Here is a 23,548-nt window from a genome sequence, read left to right as displayed (position 1 = left end):
GGCCAAGGTATCTTATGTTCAAACACAGCTTACAGATCAGTCTCATGTGTAAACAAATATAAGCAGAACTGTCAGGGCTGAAGCACCCTTAGTCTAGCCCACCTGCCCACCTGCCCATGGTAGCCCAAGAGCACAACAAACCACTGAGGCTCCAAGGACTGAAGTCTGCAGATCTGCATGGGAGTCGGAACATCTGCACTCTAATCCTAATTACGCCACAGACCTGGTGTGGGATCTTAAGCCCATCACCGTGTCCCTCTGCCCTCGGTTTTCCTCCATTAAAAAAAGGAGTCACTTAACCTGGTACCTAGCTCATAAGGTGAGGCGGCAAATATGAAGCCTTTACATAGCTAATCCAACTGCTGTCCATCCCCTTGAGAGGCGGGGGGACCAAGGCCCTGAAGCTACTTGGGACTGAGAATGTTCCTTCATGCCTCAGCCACATCAACTACTGGCCACTTGTTCATCTTTGAAAAGAAATATTACATCGAAAATCACCAAGGGCAGCTCTCAACATCCTGGAAGTCTAATTTAGAGCTCATAGGCTGAAAATAAGGACTATACTTCCCCAATTTCAGGCTGTTTCATAAACTCACTCTTTCCACAGACATCCACCGAGGAACCCTTATACGTTGGGCACTGTGCAGAGAAGGAAGAACGGGCCAAAATCTGTGCTCTCCAGGAACACCAGGCTCCCGGGAGACAGTTAATTCGGTGGGTGTTTTTCATTTGGATCTAAAACGTCACAGCTGGAAGGGGACTCGGTCGCTTTACTTTTCAGATGACGAAAATAAGGTCAGAGAGGGGCAGTGACTCACCCAAAGCCAGTGGCAAAGGCTGAGAGCCCTGCTCTCCCCCACTGCTATGAGGTTGTCTGTGAAGCCCGCATGCTGAATGATTTCACCCCGTGAGCTGCAGTCGGGCTCCTTCCGACCAGACACACCACATTGGCGCGTTTCAGGCCAATGGATGGGCTTTGTAAAACTAGCACTCACCGAGCACTTACTCTGGGCTAGGCACTGGGCTGCGTGCTGCATATTCACCCTCTCATAAATCCATAATACTACTCTGGCATAACCCATTTTACAGATGGGGAAACTGAGGTTCAGGGAAGTCAATGATTAAGTGACTTGTTTTAGGCCATATAAGTAGCAAGTGGCAGAAGAGGAGTCAAAATTCAAACTAGACATTCTGATAGCAAAGCTGTCATAAACACAAGTATTTCTTTTCACTGTACCATGCTTCTTCTAAAATTGGTCTGATCTCTGGATTCTTAATGTTGCAATTTTACTTAAAATTGAAGGGCCAGTGTCAAAGGCTTGGAAATCTTGGTACATAGAGAAGTAAAGGCTCTGATGGGTTTGACTTGCAGTTTTTACAATTCAACACATTTACAATCAGTATTTACAATTTTCAACATAAAAAGAGATGACCGTAGGTTAGTAGAACAATATACAGTTTTTGAAATCCTGAGGTGTTGGGTATTTTTATGTAGAAGACTTAGCATACCATTTTTTGTGCCAGCTTCAGGTACTCTAACCTATTCTGTCATCAGGACATTAACCAACTATCATTAACCAGTGACCATCAACCAACATTATGTTAAGAGGAAATCAGCACCTTCATTCATTCAACAAAATTTACTGGAGCATGAACTATGCGTCCTGCACCATACTAGGAACTGAATGATCTATACCCAGTCTCAGACTGGATACTAACATGCCTCAGCAGTGGCTGGTACCCACAGGATGACAACAAACGTCTGCAAAGTGGAAGAACGAATGAGAGAATTTAGCAATTTTACAACTGATCTAGGGACCGGCAGCTCCTGACTAGCTTTGGGGGGTCGGGGTAGGAGACTTGCCCCTTTGCTTCGTAATCTCTTCCTCTTCGAGGTTCTCAGCTGGACTGTCTATGACTCCAAATGCTTTCAGGCTTCAATGTTGCACGACCACTGGTCGGCTTTATTCCCTCTGCCGCCCTCCTCTCACTGTGGAGGAGAGAGTGTGTTTCTTCATTGCAAAGAACGGCTCCTGTGAGCAAAAGGCTCATCACTGTTCCTTTCCTGGAGGTGGGTGGTAATGGTGTTTAAGCCAACTTGCATAGCAATTTGCCTGCTAGCTTTCCCTCCCTTCTGAAATATCCCTAGGGAAGAAAAGTGAACTTGCCTGTTAAGAGAGATGCATGGGCCATCATGCTTTTTTTCCAAGTCGAATCAGGCCTAAGTGCCTTACTGAAGCTATTCTCAGAATCAGCATTTAGACTAGATGTAGGCTGCACACCAAAAATACATTTCCCAACCATGCATATGTTCCCGGTGATTAAAATGCACCTCAGCGCTGCCGAAGGAGTGCAGTCACCTTCTGCGGCCAGCTGCTGCTGGGCCACGAGTTAACCCACAACACCCTCCCACGAACCAGAGGGAGGAAAGGGCTCAGAGGCTGGAACAGCAGACAGGCAGCTGAGGGCTGAAAGGCAGGACCAGAAGGTGGCATGGGGCTGGAACAGCACTTTTCAGTTTTGCTCTAGAGTTGTCTTTGAGGGTACTGAATGTCCCTTTTCAAATTTATATATGGAAAAAAGATATGTTATGTGTGCGTGTATGTGCACCTATGTGTACACACACAATCTCAGAGTGGATATTATGATCTGATAAGTATAAAGTCTTCCAAGGAATTAATTACCTATAGTTATATATGTGTGTGTGTGTGCATGTGTGTATATATATATATCTGTATCTATCTCCTGGATTTTCTGAGTCAGTCCAAATTTCAAGGACTCTGAGTCATTTTCAGCACAAATATATTTCTGCTTGTGACACCAAGTGCCTTGAGTTTTGGTAACTATGGTCCCATATCTACTATGTCAACATTGAGAAGTCCCATCAGCATGCATTACTGTGTTGGAAAAAAGTTATTTTTTCCACAGCTAGCAGTGAAAAGGTACCTATATTTATTTCATCTCTCTTGCTTTCTCACAGAACCATGCCTCATCTAATCCAGAAAAGAAGTCATGTATCTAGCTTTTTAAAAAATGGAAGAGAAGTCAATTCCTCAACTTTGTACTGTCACCCAAATCCACTGCCTTAGGATGCTTAGGGAAATATGCTGTAATAATCCCAGGATCATATAATGAAATCAGGAAGGTTTTTCATTATGTCTGTTAACACTCATAACTTGAACCCATTTTTTTCTTTTACCGAGAACAGCATTTTTTTTCTGATTATGACGGTCACACAGTAGAAATATATCCATATAAACATAAAGTCTATCAAGGAACTCATCAAACTGTTCGCAGTGTTTCTCACGGAGGGGTTGAAGTAGGTGAATGAAGTGGTGATGACTCACTTCTTTCTTGATATGTGCAATTTTTAAAGTGGGAGAACTATGGGTACTTTTCATCTTTTCTTCTTTTTAGTATTTTCTTAAGTTATCCATGCTCATTGTAGAAAATCCAGAAAAATCATCCAACAAAAAAGCAAAAATTTTCCACAACTCAGGAGATAACCAGCAGTGAACTTCCATTTCAACTTTTTGTTTTACGTAAGTAAATTTTCATATTACACATACCCCTGCTCTTACACTTAATGTTATATCGTCAACGCTTTTCACATCTTCAGATATTCTTTGAAATGTAATTTATAAAGGCTACATAACCTTCCATCGTAAGGCTAAGCCAAAATTTATTTACCAAACTCCTACTGCTGACCATTTATAACATGTACTTCCTTTTCTTTTTCTCTTTTATTTACTTTACTTTTTTTTTTTTTTTGGTTTTAAAAAGAACCATGCAATAAACAATTTGCATGTCAATTTCTGTCCATAATCTCTGACTACTTCCTTAGGCTAGATCCCTAAAAATGGAATTAGTGGGTCAAGGGGTATATAGGCGACGCTTACTCTGTTCTGAGATGAAAATGTGTAAGTTATCTACCCAAGCTGTTTTATCCATCGAGGCACTGAAGGCTCTGGCAGGGGAATGTCACTACTTGTGCCCACAGAGCAGTATCCCAGCATCTCTCTTTCTGGGAAGGTCACCTTCAACTACACGTTCAGCTTGGAGGGGAAAATGCAAGGGTACGTTAGGGAGAGAAATCCGATCTGGTAACTCATGCCAGAAGAGCCACCCTCACGGTAACAGGAAGACTGATGCAGCCAGACTGTGTCCAGCCAAAGGGTGCCGGCCGCACTGTCTTCTCATGTCCTAGCCATGCCCAACGGAGCCTCGGCCTTTCCAAATGGCTGGTTGCCAGTTCCTTAGCGCCTTTAAGTTGCTCTTGTCTAGAAGCCTCTTTAATTTTTTTTTTTATCATATCTTTTGGTAAACCTAGGCTCCTCTAAATAGGATTTCTTAGCAGCCATCAGGAAAGACTTCCTGTACGTAGACCCACTTGGGCTCCTCTCCGTGGTGACTATCCTTCCTGGGGCCGTCTGTGTTTGCCTCTATTTATCAATACAGTGTTGGTAGGAGTAAAAAAACAAAACAAAACAAAAACAAACAACCAAAAACAGCCCACTACTGTCAGAAGGGAAGGTTTAAGAGAAGAGTAAAATTTAATGTAGGAACCTCAAATGGTCTTTTCTATCCAAAGAGTTTCCAGTATGCCATGGTACTGGGGCACTGGCAACTCCTCTGTTTTCATAAACCCTTCCTGCAGCAAGAGGCAGAGGTAGGGTGAATTTCCTATGTGCCACCATCAGTGAGGGCCAGTACAGACAGGACCCTGATCTGCTCAAGGTCACCTAGCAAGGTTATGCAAAACAGGGCCCAATAGGTCAAGAACCATGTTGCCAAGTAGATGCCATCATTCTACTTTCGTTCATCTTCACCGACCACGTGCTGGGGAGAGGGACTCAGGCAGGGAAAAGTTAGACTAAGTGTCACCTGATGCTCCCATTCTTACCTGTGCGAAGAGGACTACCAGGCTATGGTTGTCAGGGAACTCAAGGTGCTTGGAGTAAAAGTGATGGAGAGCAGCAATGTCACTCTGAATCAAATCCTTCTTCTCATTGTCTAATTTATCCAGATCTGTGGATAAACCATAATTCAGCTGGTAGAAAACTCTGGATTTCTAGCTATATCCTTTTGGTACTGTAAATGGCATGAAGCGGCAGAAAAAAATACGTGGAGCCCCCAGGAAATATTCCTCCCCCTCATTTGGTCTAATTGATAAACCCTAGGGCAAGAAAAGCATGCCATTTCTTTCTTCTCTTCCTCTGACAACTGGAAGTCACTCAGGACAGGGAATTTCAACTGACCATTAGCAACAAGGTCAGGAATGAGTGGCGATGACTGATAACTAGCTTGGTCAAGTCAAGGGCCCCCCGATTGGCCCTGGAGTCTACGTCATGATCGAGAAAGTGGACAGCCCCTGATTTAACGCCTTTCAGTAAGGACGTCAGCTGTTTACAGGACTGCAATTCAGCAAAGATCCAAAAAACACTCAGCATGCCAGAAGAGCCAGCAGGAGATAGCGTGGGATGTAATAATTCATCCTGTAAGTTCCTACTTCCCCTTAATTATTTCCTAGCAGTCCTAGCAACTCAGAAAAAAAAAGTTATATTCATTTTCCAAAACAGCGCACAAGTCAAAATAAAAACCGGTAATTGTAAAATCCCCACCACCACTAAGAATCCAGCTATCTCTTCCTTTCCTCAATCCTGTCTAATTCACAGATAATGTGTGGGTAAGACAACTCCTCAGCCAGTCACAGGGAGACTTACGTGATTCAAACTCCTTCACGGCTAACAATTTCTCTGAAGGTGTTCTCTCTGGGTGGGTTTTCTAGTAATTGGGGAAGAAATCACACAGACACAGATTTCAACACCTAGTGCAAAAAACAGTGCTTTCACTTGTACATCAACATGGAGAAAAAGGCAATAGTTCTGAATGAAGTAAAGAGAGCTAGCCAAGGAGTCTGCCATTTGGGCTCTGAGAGCGTTTGCCTAACATCCAAATCCAAAGAACTCTTTTGAAAAGCTTTTAAAAGCATCTGCCACGTTCTTAACACCCTGATAATGCTATGCACACAGTAGGCTCAAAAATGCTTGTTATGGGAAAGAACGGTGGCTGGAAAACAACTTTTTAGGTCCCTGACTTAAAAGGACCTAGTCTACAGATGAACCATCCCATTTATTATTTCTCCTTCTAAAAAGGAACAAAATCAAACCCCCCAGCCATTTTACACTTTCTTTAAGCATAGGCTAAAATGATCTCAAATTCCATGTTTTAAAAAGAACACTTTCGGTTGTATCCGTGAGCCCAGATTCACTTGAAACGTGTTGCCGGCTTTGTTCTAGACACCCCAAGAGGAGCTGACAATAGTAAACCCGCCAGGCTTTGAGAACATGAATAAACTTGGTGTTGACAAGAGTTCAAACGCAGAGCTCAAGAGCTGGCCCAAGGCCGTGTCTTTGTAATCGGGCTATTCAACTTGGGTATACAGGTGGTCCAGCCGGGCGCTCTCACCTCCCTAGTTAACATGCTAGGCTTCCCCCTGGTAGTTGGGTAGCCTGTCTCCCGGAATCCTTTGCAAGTGACTAGAATACAAATGGTCTGGTTTTTTAATCATCAAGTCCTATAGGGATGAAAAGATGGCCAGGTAACTTTTCATTTAATAGACTATTAGTCATAGTAGTAATTATAACAAAAGTTGAATGAAACTGGTATAAACTCATCATGGCTTTCAGACTACCCTCCTGGTGCCAAAACATTTCAATAGTTCTTTTTTAGAGCCGAAATCTTCTCATTCACAGGATCCATTTCTATAAGATTAGTAAGTCATTTTGCCTGGGAAAACTTTTCATTCAGAAAGGGCACCTGCTCCTTCTGAATTCTTAAACACCACATTTTCAATAACATCGGGAGGTGGGGCTGGGGGGGAACCAGCAGACTGGTCACCCAATCCTCCCAAGATGCTTATGGATCAAATCGAATGGCTTACTTACCCTGACACCTCACCCAGTCACATCATTTTCTCCTACCCTTTCCTTCCGACCAAGTACTTGGCATACATTTAAAGACGACACTTAGTAAGGACCCAAAAGTTAACCTCCTCCAGCAAAAAAGCATTCTGATTTTTCAGTCTCACTCTACAGGCCAGCCCTGATGCCTGCGGTTATGCTGAGCCGGCGAAGGGGCATGTCTGCAAGCACCTGACCCAGGCTGAACATAACAGAAGCATGACCTCAGAGGTGAGAAATGTTCTTCTTCTGTTTACGATGCCGAGGAGCCTAACTTGGTCTGGGGACAGATATGAGCTGGTCATGATCACATCTGGTTTCGATGAAGGAGAAAACAAAGTTTTAAACGGAGGGAGGTGGGGTGGGGGAAGACAGAAAGAAGAGGCAGATGAAATTTCAGCTTTAAAAGAGTTACAGCACAGAGGCCCTGCCTGCGGCTTATCACTAGCAAGCAGCTCCGTGGACATACACCTTCTAAGCTCCGTGCGGCCTATTTCATCGTGTCACGAGGACAAGTGCTATGGCATTTTCCGCCCCTCCTTTCAGTCTGGTCCTGTCAAGATCAGGCGTCTTATTGTCATGCAATCAATAAGGCCCGAGCAAACAAGGGGTCAGGACAACCAGCCCTGGCTTCCTCTTCCTCTTCGGAGGAAACTGTTGATGGCTGTCGTCATCCCCACCCTCCTCCCCTCCCCCCTTGCCTCGATTCCTACTTTTCCGCTCCTTCTCGTTCTCCTCTCCTTGCACATGCCATTCTGGTTGTTCTACCCCACTCTCCGCCTGCCAAGGCAGGGCGAATAACCAGATGGGGAGGAGCAGGACCCAGCCCAGGACAGGGGAGGAGGGAGGGGGGAGCAGTGTGCACTCTGTGTCTGGGGAAAGACGGGAACAGTGCAAAGCTTCGAAGGCCAGTCTGGTTCCCTAGGACGCTCCAATTATTGTCAGTCAGGTTTTCACGCCCTGAAAGGCCGTATTTTTCTACGTAAACCTGTCTCATAAAAAGCTCAGAATTTAGTAACTGTGGCTACGTTCCTGGCCTGGGGTAAGTGACATCCTAGCTGCACAGGTCAAACCAACCAGCTCACACCTGCAGCATTGTTCCCAACCCCATCCATATGGATGGGACCGGAAATGGGGGTCCCAGGACACTTAACAAGAGATGATCACCATGGGCCACTCACTCATCTTTCTGACCTTTAAGAAAAATAAAAATAAAACACACTTGAACATGATCCCAATTCCTCACCTGTTTGGCCAGAATCCTTGCAGTCAGCCTTACCGTCTCTGAGGGATTCCAGTTTTCCCCCAAAACAACCATGGGAGAACATTCCAGCTTGTGCATGGGCCAATCTTCTCTCTGGGAAAGTTAAAAAACAATTATTACACACACACACACACACACACTGCAATAAAGTTCGAGAAGAGAGGATGCAGTAAGTCCTACTAAGGTCAAGTGAAATATGTTTCCTTTTGGAAAACACGACGATGCTCACAAAAGCTAGGGACGAAAACATCCTTTAAGATAGTTGTGGCTGTATAACCTTGACTCAGGCCTGGCCAAGGTCGTTGGCAAGAGAAAATCTGCTTTGTGTTGTTTCATCAAGCATCTCGTGCCCCTCATCATTCCAAACAACACACACACCTTTCCATTATCTGTGGTCGCTGTCAAGTCACAGGGGTGAGTGACTTGGGCATTAGCCATTGGTTTGGCTCTGCTCCCTACGGCTCTGTCCTGGCTCTGTTCTCACTTCAGGGCAAATAACCGAGAAGTGACATATACACAGCACCTAGTCCGTGTGTGTCTACACAGACACAGCACAGCACCCTTTTACAGGTGATAGAAACAAAACACAAATGAGGGCCTTGTCAAGGGCCCTCTAAGAGTCTGGCCAGGGCAACTCTTGGGAATATTTAGGAACACAGACTTCCTGAAGAGTCATTTGATAGAATAGGAAAACTGTACTCCTTTCTATCACTTGTCTTGAAGCTTTCTGCCCCAGGTTGGGGGGTAAAGGGAGTGTGCTCACTCCTGGAAGGGTGGAGATGCCCCCCTTCAAGACGGGAAGGCTGAGGAAGTAGGAGGACGCGGGTGCCGTGGAGGAAGGCACTGAGCACCGGGCATAAAGCATGATGCCGGCGCCAGCGACAGGGTTAGTGTGGGGTGACTGGGAACTGCCTGGACCACACGGGCTCCAATAAAAGCCCACCGCGGTGGCGTGATGGGGCTGAGAGGCTGTAGGAGAGGACTCCGTGGGAGTCTGCAGAGACTCTTTGCCGCAACGGAACTGGGTACCGTCGTGTTCTCCCCTCCGCCTTTCCTGCCTCAGAAAATGGCAAGTCTGATGGTTTAGGTGCTCAGGCCAGAACCCTGGAGTCCTCCTGGCTGCCTCTCTTCTCTCCTTCCCACTCCGCATTCATCTCCCTGGCAGATCCATCCTGTCTGCCTGCAGAATACACCTAGCCTCTCATTACTTCTTGCCTCACCACCCCCCCGCCACCTTTCTACTGGGTATGCAGACCCGACACCTCACCCCGTGTCTGCTCGTCTTCTACCTGGACACCTGCTTCTGCCCCCACCCGACTCTGCTCCAGAGAGCAGCCAGAGTAATTGATTCTGCAAAACACAACTCAGATCCTGCATTTCTCAGCTCAGCACCTTCTAATGACTTCTCACCTCAGAGCGAAAGGCCAAGACTTAAAGATGACCCGTGAGGCTACACGTGGTAGGAGCCCCCCTGCTTCCACTGCTCTGAGCTCATCACCACCACCATGCTCCCTCACCTCACTCCACGCTGGCCACCACGTCTCCTTGCTGCTCCCTGAACAGACCATGCTTGCTCCTGCCAGGAGATCTTTGGCACTTGCGGTATTTCCTGGCTAGACGCCTCTTCCCCTAGACATCCACCTCGCTCCCTCCCTCCTCTACGTCTCTGCTCAGATGCCCCTTTTCAAGGTACCTGCCATGAATACCCTATCAAAACCAGCACTCTCCCCAACACTCTCCCTTTCCTTGCTTTTATGTTTCTTCTTAGGACTTCTCACCACCTGACATATTACACATTGATTAGTTGTTTGGTTTACTATGTCTCCCTCCTGCTCCCACTAAAATAAAGGACCTTATTAGTCTGTTTTGTGTACGCCTGTTACCCCAGAACCTAGAACAGTGCCTGGTATTTACTGGGCACTCAATAAAGTTGTTGAATGAATGAAGATGTCTCTCTGCCCTCCCCCGTGCCAAGAAGGAAAGACACGATGTCACAGTGATTTAAGGCAGCCCGTGGCACAGACCCTTGGCTCAAGTTCTGTGCCAAGATGTTCTGCAGTGTTAAATAACACCATGCCAAATATAACTAAGAACAGGGGGAGAAAGAAATGACAAGATATGCACAAGGAAGAAGAGGATCTGTTTTTAGCCAAAGCCTAAAAGGAGAGCACGGTGATGAGGCAACGTGGTAGGGGCAGGTGGGTCTAGCTCCTGGTCGACAAACCAGCTCCCTCCCCAGATGCAAGGCAGAAAGGGAAAGTCAAAGAGGGCTTCAAGCCTGGCCTTGGGATATCCAAGGGAAGTGAGGACCACCAGCTGGGGACAGATGGCTAACTGACAACTAGGAACACACACGTGTCCACTGTGACCCCAGGAACGCTAATACAAGGTCTCTGCAGGGCCTTGAAGATGCTAGTTTTCTGAATTGTAGGTGGTGTCTTTTGGTGTTTAACAATGAGCTCCTGGGAGAAATAAGTTTAATGCTAACATTTCTTAATATGACTTACATATTATTAATAGAATTAATGTCAAATGAATGTGAATAAAAAGTAACATACAATGTAGACATTTATTGACGTTACTGTCCTCAAAGGGAAGGGAACCGAACTACAGGGCACGGTCTGGGGGCGAGCAGAGTGCTGTGAAGTAAGAGGACACTGGTTTGGGGCTCGGGGAGACCTGCATTCTCACCCCGGCTCTGCAGCGAAGCAGCTATGTGACACCAGGCAGGCCTCTGAATCCCTCTGCATCCATATCCTTGGCTGTGAATAACATGATCCCTAAGTTATTTAGCAGGTCCAGAATTCTTGAGTCTATGATTTTATGCCTTCCAACAGTGATAATCAGACACAAAAGCTTGAAGACTACCAACAAATATAGGACCTTCAAATGGGATACTTAGGCATTCATGCAACCAACCACAAAGGGTCATTGTGGGTATCCAGCACATAAGCTAACCCACAAGAAGCATTCAGACCAGCACCTGGCACACACTGCGCTCTCAACAAATGCTAGTGACCGTTCATTTACCGGTTCTTTCATTCATCCGGTAAAGCCCTCGACTGACCGTAGAGGCAGAGGTGGGAGGTGCGGTCTTTGACTTCTTGAAGCTTATGACTACATCGGAACACAAGGTAGAAGTAAGAGCACCTAGAATGTGATACAGCCCCACACAGAGCAGTTAAATCAGAGAGCTGGGTAAATTCAAGGACGTGCAGAATCATATAAGTTTCATCAAGGGAAATTTACTAGGGAATAAGAAGTTTTCACTTTCTGTCAGAAGGTGGAAATGACAGAGATGTGCCACAATGGTACTACTCGGTTTTAATTCTTAAAAAAAAAAAAAAAACGGTGGCGGGGTGGGGAGAACATCTGGTAGAAATGTCAGATAGGTTCTGAGCATACCCTGATATAATCTGCCCCAATTTTGCCCATAAGAAATTATAAACAATCAGATTGGACAAAATTAAAACAAAAAATTAAGCTAACCTGATGGATAGGAATAAGTCTTATCAATTAATAGTGCTTTGTGTTTTGTTTTGTTTTTTAGCACTGGCAGTTTCATTGTACACAGAATGATTTTGCAACCCTTTATGCTTTTAAAAATATTTTTGCCCATTTTTCCAAAACTTTCTCTACTAGTTTTCTTCAAAATTCAAGCTGTTACTCCTTGCCTGATTGCAATCTTTATAAAATTTTATGTAAACTCAAATGGATCCCATTTCCCAGGAAAGTAATATACAAATAAATGCACAGGAAGGATTCAGAAAGACACATGCCAAAGTGTTACTAGTGATTTTCTCCGGAAGGATAAAATTATGAAGTATGGCTACTCTTTCTGTTCTTCTTTCAGTCTTTACTTTCTGATTTTTCTATATTGAGCACAGATTATTCGTGCAATACATTTGAACACTTAAATCTATTGTAAAAGTAAGATAGGGAATTTTTTGGTACACTTTTTAAACGTCTAGTTCATTTTCAGCCAATGTAATAACAGCTCTGCATGACTTTCCTTTTTGTGCATGGACAAAAATGCTTAAAGATGCGTAAAGAGAGTTGCAAAATTGTTTCATGGTACATCGGCACTTCCAACACTGGAAGAAAAGAGTGATTGCTATGTCATCCAGTTTTCTGCTGAGCAAACGATATATTGCCTCCCTGCATAAGGAGACCGGATTTTTATTGTGACGTCCCCTTTTCTAACTCTCGCATTTGGTGTTTCTCTTGTTCTAATGGGGCTTTCAATCTAGACCATGTCTACTTGTACACACGCATAGGTGATTTCCTGAAATGTGGAGCAGCATGCGGAGGTGATTTCTTAAAATGTGGAATAGTTAAGAAAATGTCAGGCTTGCTGCTCTCTACTGCCATCCTCTGCGAGAGGAAGAATGAAGAGGGAATCAGGGGCTTAGAGACCATCTCAAACCAAGATGACAGACACTGCTGAGCCCCCGTCACAAGGACATCTGCTTTGTTTTCTCGTCCCATAAAAGAGTGATTGGGATGCACTCATTCATTCCTACACGTTTTTTCCTACTGGTGATATTAACCATTTAGAAAAAAGAGTGGCTCTATTGAAGACGGTTCCTGTGTCTGGGTTAAGAGGACAAAGCGAATGTAACCAGGACTAAACCTGTGACTCTGGCCCCATTCACTAATCACCCAAACAACGACAGGGTCATGGGAGCATTTCTTGGACACTTTCTACACTTCAGTTACTTTCTAATCGATGATAAAAGTCAAGAATGTTCTCGAATCTTTGATCATAAGCTCCTCACACATGCTTTTTAAAATCTCCATTGGGATATGCCCCTTCCTACTTTCAAAAGCACACTCATAATCCTATCACCTCTATTTACAAAACACAAATCGTTATCTTCTATTTGTTAATGTTAAGAAATAATACCCTAGAAAGTTCTACTCCGCAATTCCTCTATGTAATACCTTTCTAAAACTATTCTCTTCAACATGTCATAGTACGATTTAATGAAAACGTCTTAAGTGAGTGAATAATACACTTAGCTTTCCAGGCGTATTTATAAAAATATAGTTCATTAAAACACACAGGTTACAAACCAAGCCTAACTAAAAAGGAATTCCTATTTCTTTTATATTTCCTCCCATTACCCTTTCATGCATCGTCAATTAAAATCTTTCCTCTGGCAGGATCACACTGAGCCAAGTGAATGAAGAGGAAAGGAAATGGGACAAGACAGAGCCAAACTGTATACAACAAAGCACGGTCCTAAAGCCCTGCAATTAGAGAGGAGGGCCCGGAGAGAGTAAACACAGTGCTGAGGGTCTCCTGAGATGCTGCGTTTGTGGAAGGATGTGTGCCTTACACTCGTGGAGAGGTTTCTGGAAAGACAACACCACTGGAAGGGGTCTTCCCTTTCACCTCAATGAAAGGCCACTTCTCAGTCTTTGACACATTCCCACAGTGCCTCTTCTCCTGGAGGGTCCTCAGCACCCCCAAGCACGGTGTTGGAAAGCAGTGAAAGCCCTCCCCAGGCAGTCTTCACAGTCTGGTCTCGGTTCTGCTGTTGTGTCCCCTTGGGTGGGTCACCCAATCAATGTGGACACTGTTTTCTTATCTACTGATAACCTCCTTTCCAACCCCATCATCTGATGTGTGGTACCGACCCCCTGGTGACTCCAGGTGGGTGGGGTCTGCCTTTGAAGAAGGCCCAGTAAATGACTAGCAGCTGAGGGCCATGCTTTCTTAGGCGGAGAATCACTCATTTACCTTCTTCATTGCTGCTCTTGTTCTGTGCCACTTGCAGCAGAGTCTCCACTTTGATCCTATCCAAGCAGTCCCTTGGGCAGAACCCTGAATACATTTTTATCTGGAGCAAATGCCCCAGATTCCTCCCTAATGATTTTATGGATGAAGCCCTTATACAGCCATTTATTTCTAGGCACTTACTTTGATTAAAACTTTATGACCATTCTATCTCATGGTAAGACAGTGTCCTGCACTTATTCAGTTCTTCAGTACCGTAGGATAGAATACCTTAATGACTATTCGCCTCTTCCTTCCACAACAGGAGAGAGATGAAACAAAAACGAAACTTACAGGTCAAATCCAGCCTCACCTCTAGAAAATGAGTGGCTCTGGGAGCTGTGTTATCACTTGTCCTCTAGGAGGCTACTTCTGTCACGAGAGATACTTCACAGAGCACAGGAAAACTGAATTGCAGAAGTGCTCTCCAGGACTGAGGGTGTCCTAGCACAGAAACTGGGCGAGACGCAGGGAAGACTACACATCACGGGGCTGGACACAGCAAGCTGTCTTGGCCCAGACCTTCAACGTGACTTACAGTCACAGCACTGTATCCCCCATCCTGGGATTCCCTGATACAAGCAATCGCATTATGCTTTAACCTGTACAATTTGTCTATAAGAGGAGAATGTACAGACTTCGAGCTGCTTACTGTAAAGTAATAAAGAGGCATTCTGGGGGGCTTCCCTGGCGGTCCAGTGGTTAAGACTCCTCGCTTCCACTGCAGGGGTCATGGGTTCGATCCCTGCTGGGGGAACCAAGATCACGCATGCCGCGCTGCACGGCCAAAAAATTCAAAAAAGAAAAGAAAACCTTCTTTAAAAAAAAAAAAGAAGAAGAAAAGAAAAAAGAGGCATTCTGGTTAACATGGGTTGATGAACTCGATCATTGTGAACCTCCCGAGGCAGGGCACCCATTACTGTGAGTGTGCAAATCTGGGAGACTAGGTCCTAAAGGCAGGGGGACCACAATGGCCACCTCAAGACCCCAACCTGGACCACGATGACTCATCAAAATAATACCACCTGGTGAGGCCTAATGGAAGACAGCTCAGCGGCAAGCTCAGGAGACCCAGAGGTAGCTCAGCATCTCACAGATTCTCATATTTTATATTAATGCGGAGTTTACAGTTCCTCAGGGAAGTTAACAAGCATTTTGTAACAAGCATTACTCATACAATGTACACCATTACGGATCTCAAGTTCTTAGAAACCATCCATTCTCTCAGGTGAAAAAAAACAAGCCCCTCGGGTGGGGGGAAGGGATAGTTAGGGAGTTTGGGATCCACATGTACACGCTGCTATATTTAAGACAGATAACCAACAAGGACCTGCTGTAGAGCACAGAGAACTCTGCTCAATGTTATGTGGCAGCCTGGATGGGAGGACAGTTTGGGGAAGATTGGATACATGTATATGTATGGCTGAGTCGCTCTGCTGTGCACCTGAAACTATCACAACATTGTTAATCGGCTATATTCCAAGATAAAATAAAAAGTTAAAAAAGAAAAAAACAAGCCCCTTAAATCTAACATATGCTGTATACTTTATTCTCTGCATAGAGCTAACCTTCAGTCCAGCCTGAATTACTGTAATATTACTATTTATAAGCCCTCACGCCTGTACACAGAATTACAGTTTACATAGAACTTTCATATCTGTCAAATCATTTGGTCCTTAGAATTCATCAAGATAGGGGCCACTGTCCTCATTTACATTTAAAGAAACGGAGACTCTGAGATGTCCTTTGAATTGCCTATGTCCTATGAAGTTCCTAGAGCTAGTCATTTGCAGAGCTGGGACTATGTCCTCCTACTCTTCTGTGTTTCAATAGTCTGAACTGTCTGTGAGTTACTAGCTTGCTTCTTTAAAGAACCAGAACGTCATGAGTTATTTCTTCTAGGAGTGTTTAACTTAAATATAGAAACAGCTAACTTATCAGGCCTGGAACCAAATCATGTCATTCCAGGACTCACTGATCTCTCCAATGTCGCAGCAATCCAACCACAGAGTTCTCTGTCTACGATCTGTAGGAGCAAAGTATGATCTCTCCTCTTCAAAAGAAGCCACACTCCCTAAAATCTCAACGACAAACCCATCTATATTCTCACTGCCCCACAGGCTGACAGTCTCTGGAAGCCCACAGGGATAGGGACCATGTACGTGGCCTTCAGAACCAAGGCTGACCTTCCCAAGCCAGTGGCTCAGCCTGTGTTTCATTCTCACCAGGGCCCCTGTGACAGGAGCGCTACGGTTAGATGACACTAACATGCTAGACATCGGAGCTTAGCAACCTCTCCCACTGCCAAATAATGCCCTTTGGAGACTTTCAGAGACCAGCTGCATAGGGAGAAGAGAGAGAGAAAAAAATGAAATCGTGGGTAATAAGGCAGACCGGGGAGGGGACAGAGGGGAATGACACCAAGTATGGGAAGAACAACAACAAAAAGAGGTACAGATATGTTGAAAATCCTCCCTGTCATATAGAGCCATTGTTTAATGGCATCAGCATTTCCCAAGGAGTATCAGCAGGTTTCCATTAAAAAAACAGATTGGGGAGGGTATACTGAAGTCGAAGATCATATTCTCCCCAAATTCAAATTGCTGGAACATGGAACACTTTGTCTGTAAAACATCTATGAACATTTTGTGTAACTATATAGTATCAAGTAGAAAAGTCTGGAAAACACCACTCCTCGTGCCTCAAAGAATCTACCAAGAGCTCCTCCAAACTCCCCCTTGAGCTTCCCAGTTCCGTGTTACGAGACTCCCTTGAGACGTACCCATCAAGCCAGATGGCCCATGGTCTACATGCAACCCGCCTCCGGAACCCACTCAGCCCCGACTGCTGCCGAGGCACCATCCCCAAGTCTCCAGGTCCAAGTTCAGAGCAGCTCGCCTCTGGCTGTACAAAGGCTGTGCCAGGGGCTCACCTAAGTCTAGCTGGAATCAGGCTGGGTTAGACCAGCCCAAGGGCAACGTGTGGCCTGCTAGAGGGACATATACAAATACAGACCTGTGATAGTAAAGATTAAACAATTTTAAAGATAGCATTTTAACATTTTTCACTGGTCATCTTTGCATGTTCCATCTGTTGCTGGTAGCCTTGGGGGGCAGACTGTCGACCTTAGTGATACACATGCCTGTATCTAACATGGCTCCCCTATTTTTGATCTTCTGTGTGGCCCCAAAATGCTACTGCCCATCACTGGCTGCCCGTCAGCCCCGGGCCAGCACACAGGGGGACCCAGCCACTTCCTATGCCACAAGGAGGCTTTGTAGCTCTGGCTGCAGGAGGGCTCTGGGATGCCGTGACAAGGACGAGAAGGATGTTGGGTCCCGCTCTGCCGAGGAAACAAGGCCCTCCCTGCCAGCTGGCCCAACACCTACCTGACACTCCACATTGCAGTAAAATGCCTGCTTGCATCTTCCACATTTGGACAATCCTTCTTTCCTTAAAAAACAGAAAGGGCACTGTAGTATCGAGAGGCAGGGAAACGTGAAGCTGCACATTTTATCATGCAGTAGCAACAGCCATCTGGTCCGAAAGCAGAGCCAAGAGTCACCTTACCTTGCTCTCCCACTGATAGGTGGCAATTTCCCAAAGGAGAGTTTGACCAGATTCAGCCCTTGAGTAGGAGTGAGTTAGTCAAAGAGGACACGCACCGACATTTACCGACCCCGACAGCATGAAAGGCACTTTCCAAAGAGGCGAATGACACACTCTTTGACTCATGAGCCTGGCCTGGGACACCACAGCTCTTACCATCACCTGCACTATCATTCAATAGTTTAGGGCAAGTCAAAGGCTCTGATGTCCTGATTTTCTCACCTGCTAGACAGGGACAGAAATAAACAAAGCCATCTTGGAAGTTTGAGTCTGTACAGATGGAGGATTGGGGTCCACCCACACTGGTGAAAATGCACTGTGAGTGGCAACTTCTAGTATTTAGACACGCAAGTGATGCAGAAGATAGGATGGAGGATGTCAGTAACTCAAATGTTGTCCGGGAAGCTAAGTTTAAACACAGTGCAACCCAGCAAGTGGGAACATATTCCTGAATAAAATAGTCCCAAATCTGATTGGTACACACATCCACCTTGTCGGTATCCTACTGAGCGATTCTTCTGCCTCATCATAATTAGGTCAGTCCTCCCTGTTCACTGCCATATTATTTATCTTCCTGCTTCCCACACAGGACAGGGATATTTGCTGTTTCCCAACTGTTAGGTGCTGGTGTGTTTGCTGCGTCAGACAAGCCACAGTTTTTTCAAAAACTGTGAAGCCACTAAGTTAAACCACATACGATAGAACTCTTAGAAATTTTGTTGAGGTGGGGAACCACCACATGGTTGAATCAGAGCACTATCTGTAAAGCCCGCTGTCTGATTCTCACCCACCACACTGAAGCCAGCTTCCTGACTTATAGAAATGCTGATGTCGCGAAGAGCACTCTTGCTACCGTCAGGGGTGCCCCCTGCCCTGCAGCAGAGCCCCCTCACCCCCACCCCTTCTGCAGCTTCCCGGGAGAGCTGATATTTCATGATATACATATAATCGCGCTGTAGAGTCCTCCTCTGCGTCTCATCAGCAAGTGGTAGTCACCACACTACTCCTACGGAATCGGGAAAGTGTTCCAAAAATGCTACTGTTGGAACGAAACAGACTGCCTTGCAGTTTTCATGACAGCGCTTGGGTTCCAAGAAGCAGACTGAAGAATGTGTGGGAGAAAAACGCATCTCGCGGTTGAGGTATAAATAAATGTTCCAAGTTTGCACATCTCAGTGGTTCAAAAAGGAACCCACTGATTTGGCTGAGTGTATTCTCCGGCCTGAAATACCCTCCGAGGAGATGCATCTGGACGACGAGATGCACAGTCCCTGCTCTCCTGCATTTTATGCCAAGAGGAAAAGGACAGATGATGCGCGTGAAGACAGCCGTGAAGTGAGTCGTGAGCAAGCGCTAAGTGACATGGACCGTGAAGGAATGCCAAAGGGATGGCAAGTACAGACGGGCAAAGCCAAGGAGGGAACTTTGAAAATTCTTTCCAAAAAGAAGTGCGTTTGGAAATGGACAATGGATGGGTAGGTGCCACCCATAACAATGTCCATCTGAAACAACCATTAGTTAAGGCTTGGTTTTGCAGGGGGGGAGGTCACAAAAAATCTCTCTGAGAATCTGAAGCTATTAACTCTCCCCAACAACCCACCTTCTCCCCAACCCCCAAAAAACAACAGAAAATTTTATGAAATTTCAAGGGCTCACGAGTCACCTAAAGTCTATACATGGACTAGTGAAGAGTCTCTGAAACTAGAGTTAAGACCCCTTGATATAAAAGATTAGGAAATTATAACAATAATGTCTTTATTAGCTCTACACCATACAAAAAGACAAGGATTATATATAGAGATCTTCCTGCACAGATGCCAGCAGTAAAGCTAACATGAAACCAAGGTTTGTTTTCAGTTTCAAGGTAACATCCCAGAGAGAAAAAAAGCAATTGGGCTCTGGTGAGCTCGGGAAGAACTCTAGTGGGATTACATCAACATGATAAATCTCCCAAAGGCCGGGTTTCATTCAGCCCAGCCAGTCACCAAGTCCATGGCCACAAACAATGAAGATCAGGGAGAAAGAGTTAACTTGTCAGGATTGGCGAGAGGTTACATAATTCCTACTGTCCACCCCAGTGGTTCCCAAGATGTGGTCTGTAGACTACTGGGGGCCCGGAGACCCTTTCAAGGAGTCCGTGAGGTGAAAACTATTTCCAGAATACTACTACTGCCTTTTCTGTCTTGACATCTGCGCTCTAGAAGGTGTAAGGTGCCTGGAGGGTGAAACCTGCCATGCTTTAGTACAAATCAAAGCAGCGGCACCAAACTGTCCGAGTGGTCATTGTATTCCTCACTTCCACACACTACAGCAAGGGGGGGAAAGCCAGTATCACTTAAGAATGTCCCTAATGAAATCGAAAATATGACACAAATGAACTTACTTACGAAACAGACTCACAGACATAGAAAACAGACTTGTGGTTGCCAACAGGGGCGGAGGGGTGGGAGAGAAATGGATTGGGAGTTTGGGATGAATAGATGCAAATTATTATATATAGAATGGATAAACAACAAGGTCCTACTGTATAGTACAGAGAACTATATTCAATATCCTGTGATAAACCATAACGGAAAAGAATATGAAAAAGAATGTATATATATATACATATATATATATATGTATATATATATATATATATATATATCTCGGAATTACTGTTATACAGTAGAAATTAACACAACACTGTAAATCAACTATACTTGAATAAATTAAAAAAAAAAGTGTCTCTAATGAAGCAGTAACAAATATTAACGTCACTAAACCTCAACTCTTTGGTATGTGTTTTTTTTTACATTCTGAGATGAAATGGGAAGAAGGCAGGAAGCATTTCTGCTCCTACTGAAGGATGAGGGCTGTCTCAAGGAAGAGCTCTTGGCCAATCCTGGAGCCGTAAGCTGAACTAGCCACTGTTTTCTTGAAATACCACTTTTACCTGAAAGAACAACTTTAGACAAACTGGTTATTCAGACTTGTGTATCTGGCAGCTATATCACGGAAATGAATGAAGTGAGCCCATCACATCAAGGAAAATAACTAGCAGTGTTTGTTGCCAATGATAAAATTTGGGCTTTTGAGCAAAAATTAAAATTTCAGAACATACATCTGCTGCCCTAGGCTTGACAGTCTCTTGTCTGATGAGACTGGTGGTGGTTTTCATAATTATGATTTTTTGATATGGTTCGATGAAATAAAGTTTTAGAAGGTCTACATAATTTAGTGAACCAATGTTTTCCAAATGACCAGTGTATGATGTTTTAAAAATTACACATGGGTAAAAAAGTCATTCAAAGTACAAGACAGACTAAGGGATTTTACGTATCAGAGTGCATAAAATTCACAGATGGCTTCAGATTGCACATTACAACTAGTCTTTAAGACAAAATCACTTACTGAGTTCTATCTAGTGTTGAATCAAAGAATATCCGCAATTAACTGAAAAGGCTATTAAAATACCCCTTCCCTTCCAATTACATATTTATTTGAGGCCAGATTTCCTTCACGTACTTCAACCAAAACTACATAATTCTCCAGACTGAATTCAGAAGCATATCTGAGAATCCAATTGTTTTCTGGAAATCCAGACATTAAAGAGATTTGCACAACTGTAAAACACCACTATTCTCGTTAATTCTTTTGTTTTGGAAAACAGTCCTCATTTAAAAAAATGTTACATTAACAGTAAGGGTTGCTGTCATTTTAAAATAAATCAATGCTTTATAATATTCTTTATTTTTAATTATTAATACAAATATGGTATTGATAAATACCAAGGTAAATAAAAAAAGCTCTTTGGAGTTCTCAATCTCTAAGGGTAGCGAGGGCTCTTAAGACCTCCGTTATACATATATACAATGGAATATTACTCAGCCATAAAAAGGAACGAAATTGGGTCATTTGTAGAGACATGGATGGACATAGAGACTATCATACAGAGTGAAGTAAGTCAGAAAGACAAAAACAAATATTGTATATTAACGCATATATGTGGAATCTGAAATTGGTACAGACGATCTTATTTACAAAGCAGAAATAGAGACACACACTTAGAGAACAAACATATGGATACCAAGGGGGAAGGGCGGGGGTGGGATGAATTGGGAGACTGGGATTGACATACATACACTATTAAGACTACGTATAAAATAGATAACTAATGAGAACCTACTGTATAGCACAGGGATCTTTATTCAGTGCTCTGTGGTGACCTAAATGAGAAGGAAATCCAAAAAAGAGGGGATATATGTATATGTATAGCTGATTCACTTTGCTGTACAGTATAAACTAACAGAATACTGTGAAGCAACTATACTCCAATAAAAAAAAGACCAAAAAGTTTGAAAACTGATCTCTTGCAATAATTCCATCAGCTGTGAAGAAGTTATTATTCCCGCTTTTCAAATGAAGATATTGAGGATCCTAGAGGTGAAATATCTAACCCAACGTGGTCATTCAGAAGGTAGGTAGCAGAATCAGAATTCACACATCAAGGTACATACTATGTCTCCATCGTGCAAAAATATCCTTCTCTGAGTACTCTGACATGAAACAAAAATAATCTATGTGTCTGGATGACAGTAATAACAAAGTGTAAATAGAGGCATTCTTTACTCTGGTCTGCATAATGTCCCAGCTCCAATGGTATCCCATTAATGCTACTTGGCTTCAAAGATGCAATGGGGAGAATCCAGGATCATTTCTGAAAATGAGATCTGGGGAGGAAGCATCCCCACAGAGGGTCTCTCAATCAGTTATTCCAGAGGAATCAGTATCACCTGAAGCAGACTGGAATAAAATAAGGATTAATTTTGTATTCAGTCTGTGCAAAGAAGGTCCCTCTGTCTCATTCAGTGCGCTAAATTCAGGTGTTTCTCAGACACCGGGCCAGTCCAAGCAGGCCTGTGTCCTCTGGGAACTGGGTGATAGAACACTGCAGCTCTCACAAACAACAGAGAAGTCTTGCCTGACTCAGAGGCAGATTTTACTGCATATATATGCTTATGGAGTCATCTACCTGGATACATGTGAATTTTCTTAGCAAAGATTCTCCTGAGCCAAACTGCCTTCACAATAGAAAAGGAGAGAAGCTAAGCCAGTTACGGAGAGTGAATAGCATAAGAGTCTACTTTGATCTATTTGGTAATAGCGGTTCGCGATGAAATGGGGTAGGGATGGGAGCTCTGTTTCAATTATCCTGATACGTGCTTCAGTTTTTCCCATAGCTTTTCATAGGGAGAGATGCACACGTTTCATAAGTCTAACGGTTGAAACCCAAACTAAAATTTGCTGAGCTGGCACGTGCACTGTGTATGTGTTTGAGAGAGAAAGAGAGAGCTCCTGTGAGAGTGTGACTATTGCTGACTGCAAAGTTTAGCCAGAGGGAAACTTCATATGGGAGATCCATTTTCACTGTAGGAATATACAGGCTTTTAGAATACACTCTTGTTCCTGCAGAAGACATAGCTGTAAATCTTTCATTTGCAATGTAACCTGATCTGAATTGTCCAGGAGGTTTGGGGAAAGACTGCAAAAACCAAGAAAAGAAAACTGCCCTCAAAGGAAAGATTAATAAAGGTCATTTGGGGGAATGAAGTGAAATAACTGAAAAGGAAGGGAACTAAAGGAAAGTTACTGGTGAATCACTCATAACCTCTTGGAGTGGCTCTCAACCTCGGCTGCATGTGCCCGTCTGGGGGTGGGGTTGTGTCTAGCAATTCTCATCAGACTGACGTGTGTTGGGAGTTTTAGAGAACTACCCGGATCTAACGTGCTTCCAGAATGCAGACCCACTGGCCTAGGCCTATGGTCATCCATTTGGGTTGAGTGTTTCTGAGTGCTGAATTTGCCGAAGAAGAGTGCTGAAGCATTCTTCTCTGCAGTGCAGACTTTACAGTGTAACTCTTCTTAAGAATGACTGGCACACACAGGATG

The 23,548-nt window shown here is 44.1% G+C and overlaps 1 protein-coding gene across 2 annotated transcripts in view; it reads right to left on the bottom strand.

Moving 5' to 3' along the window:
* The window catches only part of SMYD2 (SET and MYND domain containing 2), a 51,695-nt gene that overhangs the window by 12,705 nt on the left and 15,442 nt on the right, over positions 1–23,548 (bottom strand). Inside the window, exons 2-5 of one of the 2 annotated variants that reach the window (XM_082400397.1) lie at positions 17,398–17,461; positions 8,209–8,319; positions 5,724–5,784; positions 4,904–5,028 (exon numbers count right to left, since the gene is read on the bottom strand). In XM_082400397.1, coding sequence (XP_082256523.1) covers positions 4,904–5,028; positions 5,724–5,784; positions 8,209–8,319; positions 17,398–17,461 — 361 coding nt within the window. The remainder of the gene's footprint in view (positions 1–4,903; positions 5,029–5,723; positions 5,785–8,208; positions 8,320–17,397; positions 17,462–23,548) is intronic. The other variant, XM_082400398.1, reaches the window with a different exon arrangement.

This window comes from Balaenoptera borealis (assembly GCF_965194805.1).
Source record: "Balaenoptera borealis genome assembly, chromosome: 1".
Taxonomy (NCBI): domain Eukaryota; kingdom Metazoa; phylum Chordata; class Mammalia; order Artiodactyla; family Balaenopteridae; genus Balaenoptera; species Balaenoptera borealis.
Note: the sequence above shows the minus strand (reverse complement) of the source record. Positions and strands in the feature narration are given on the sequence as shown.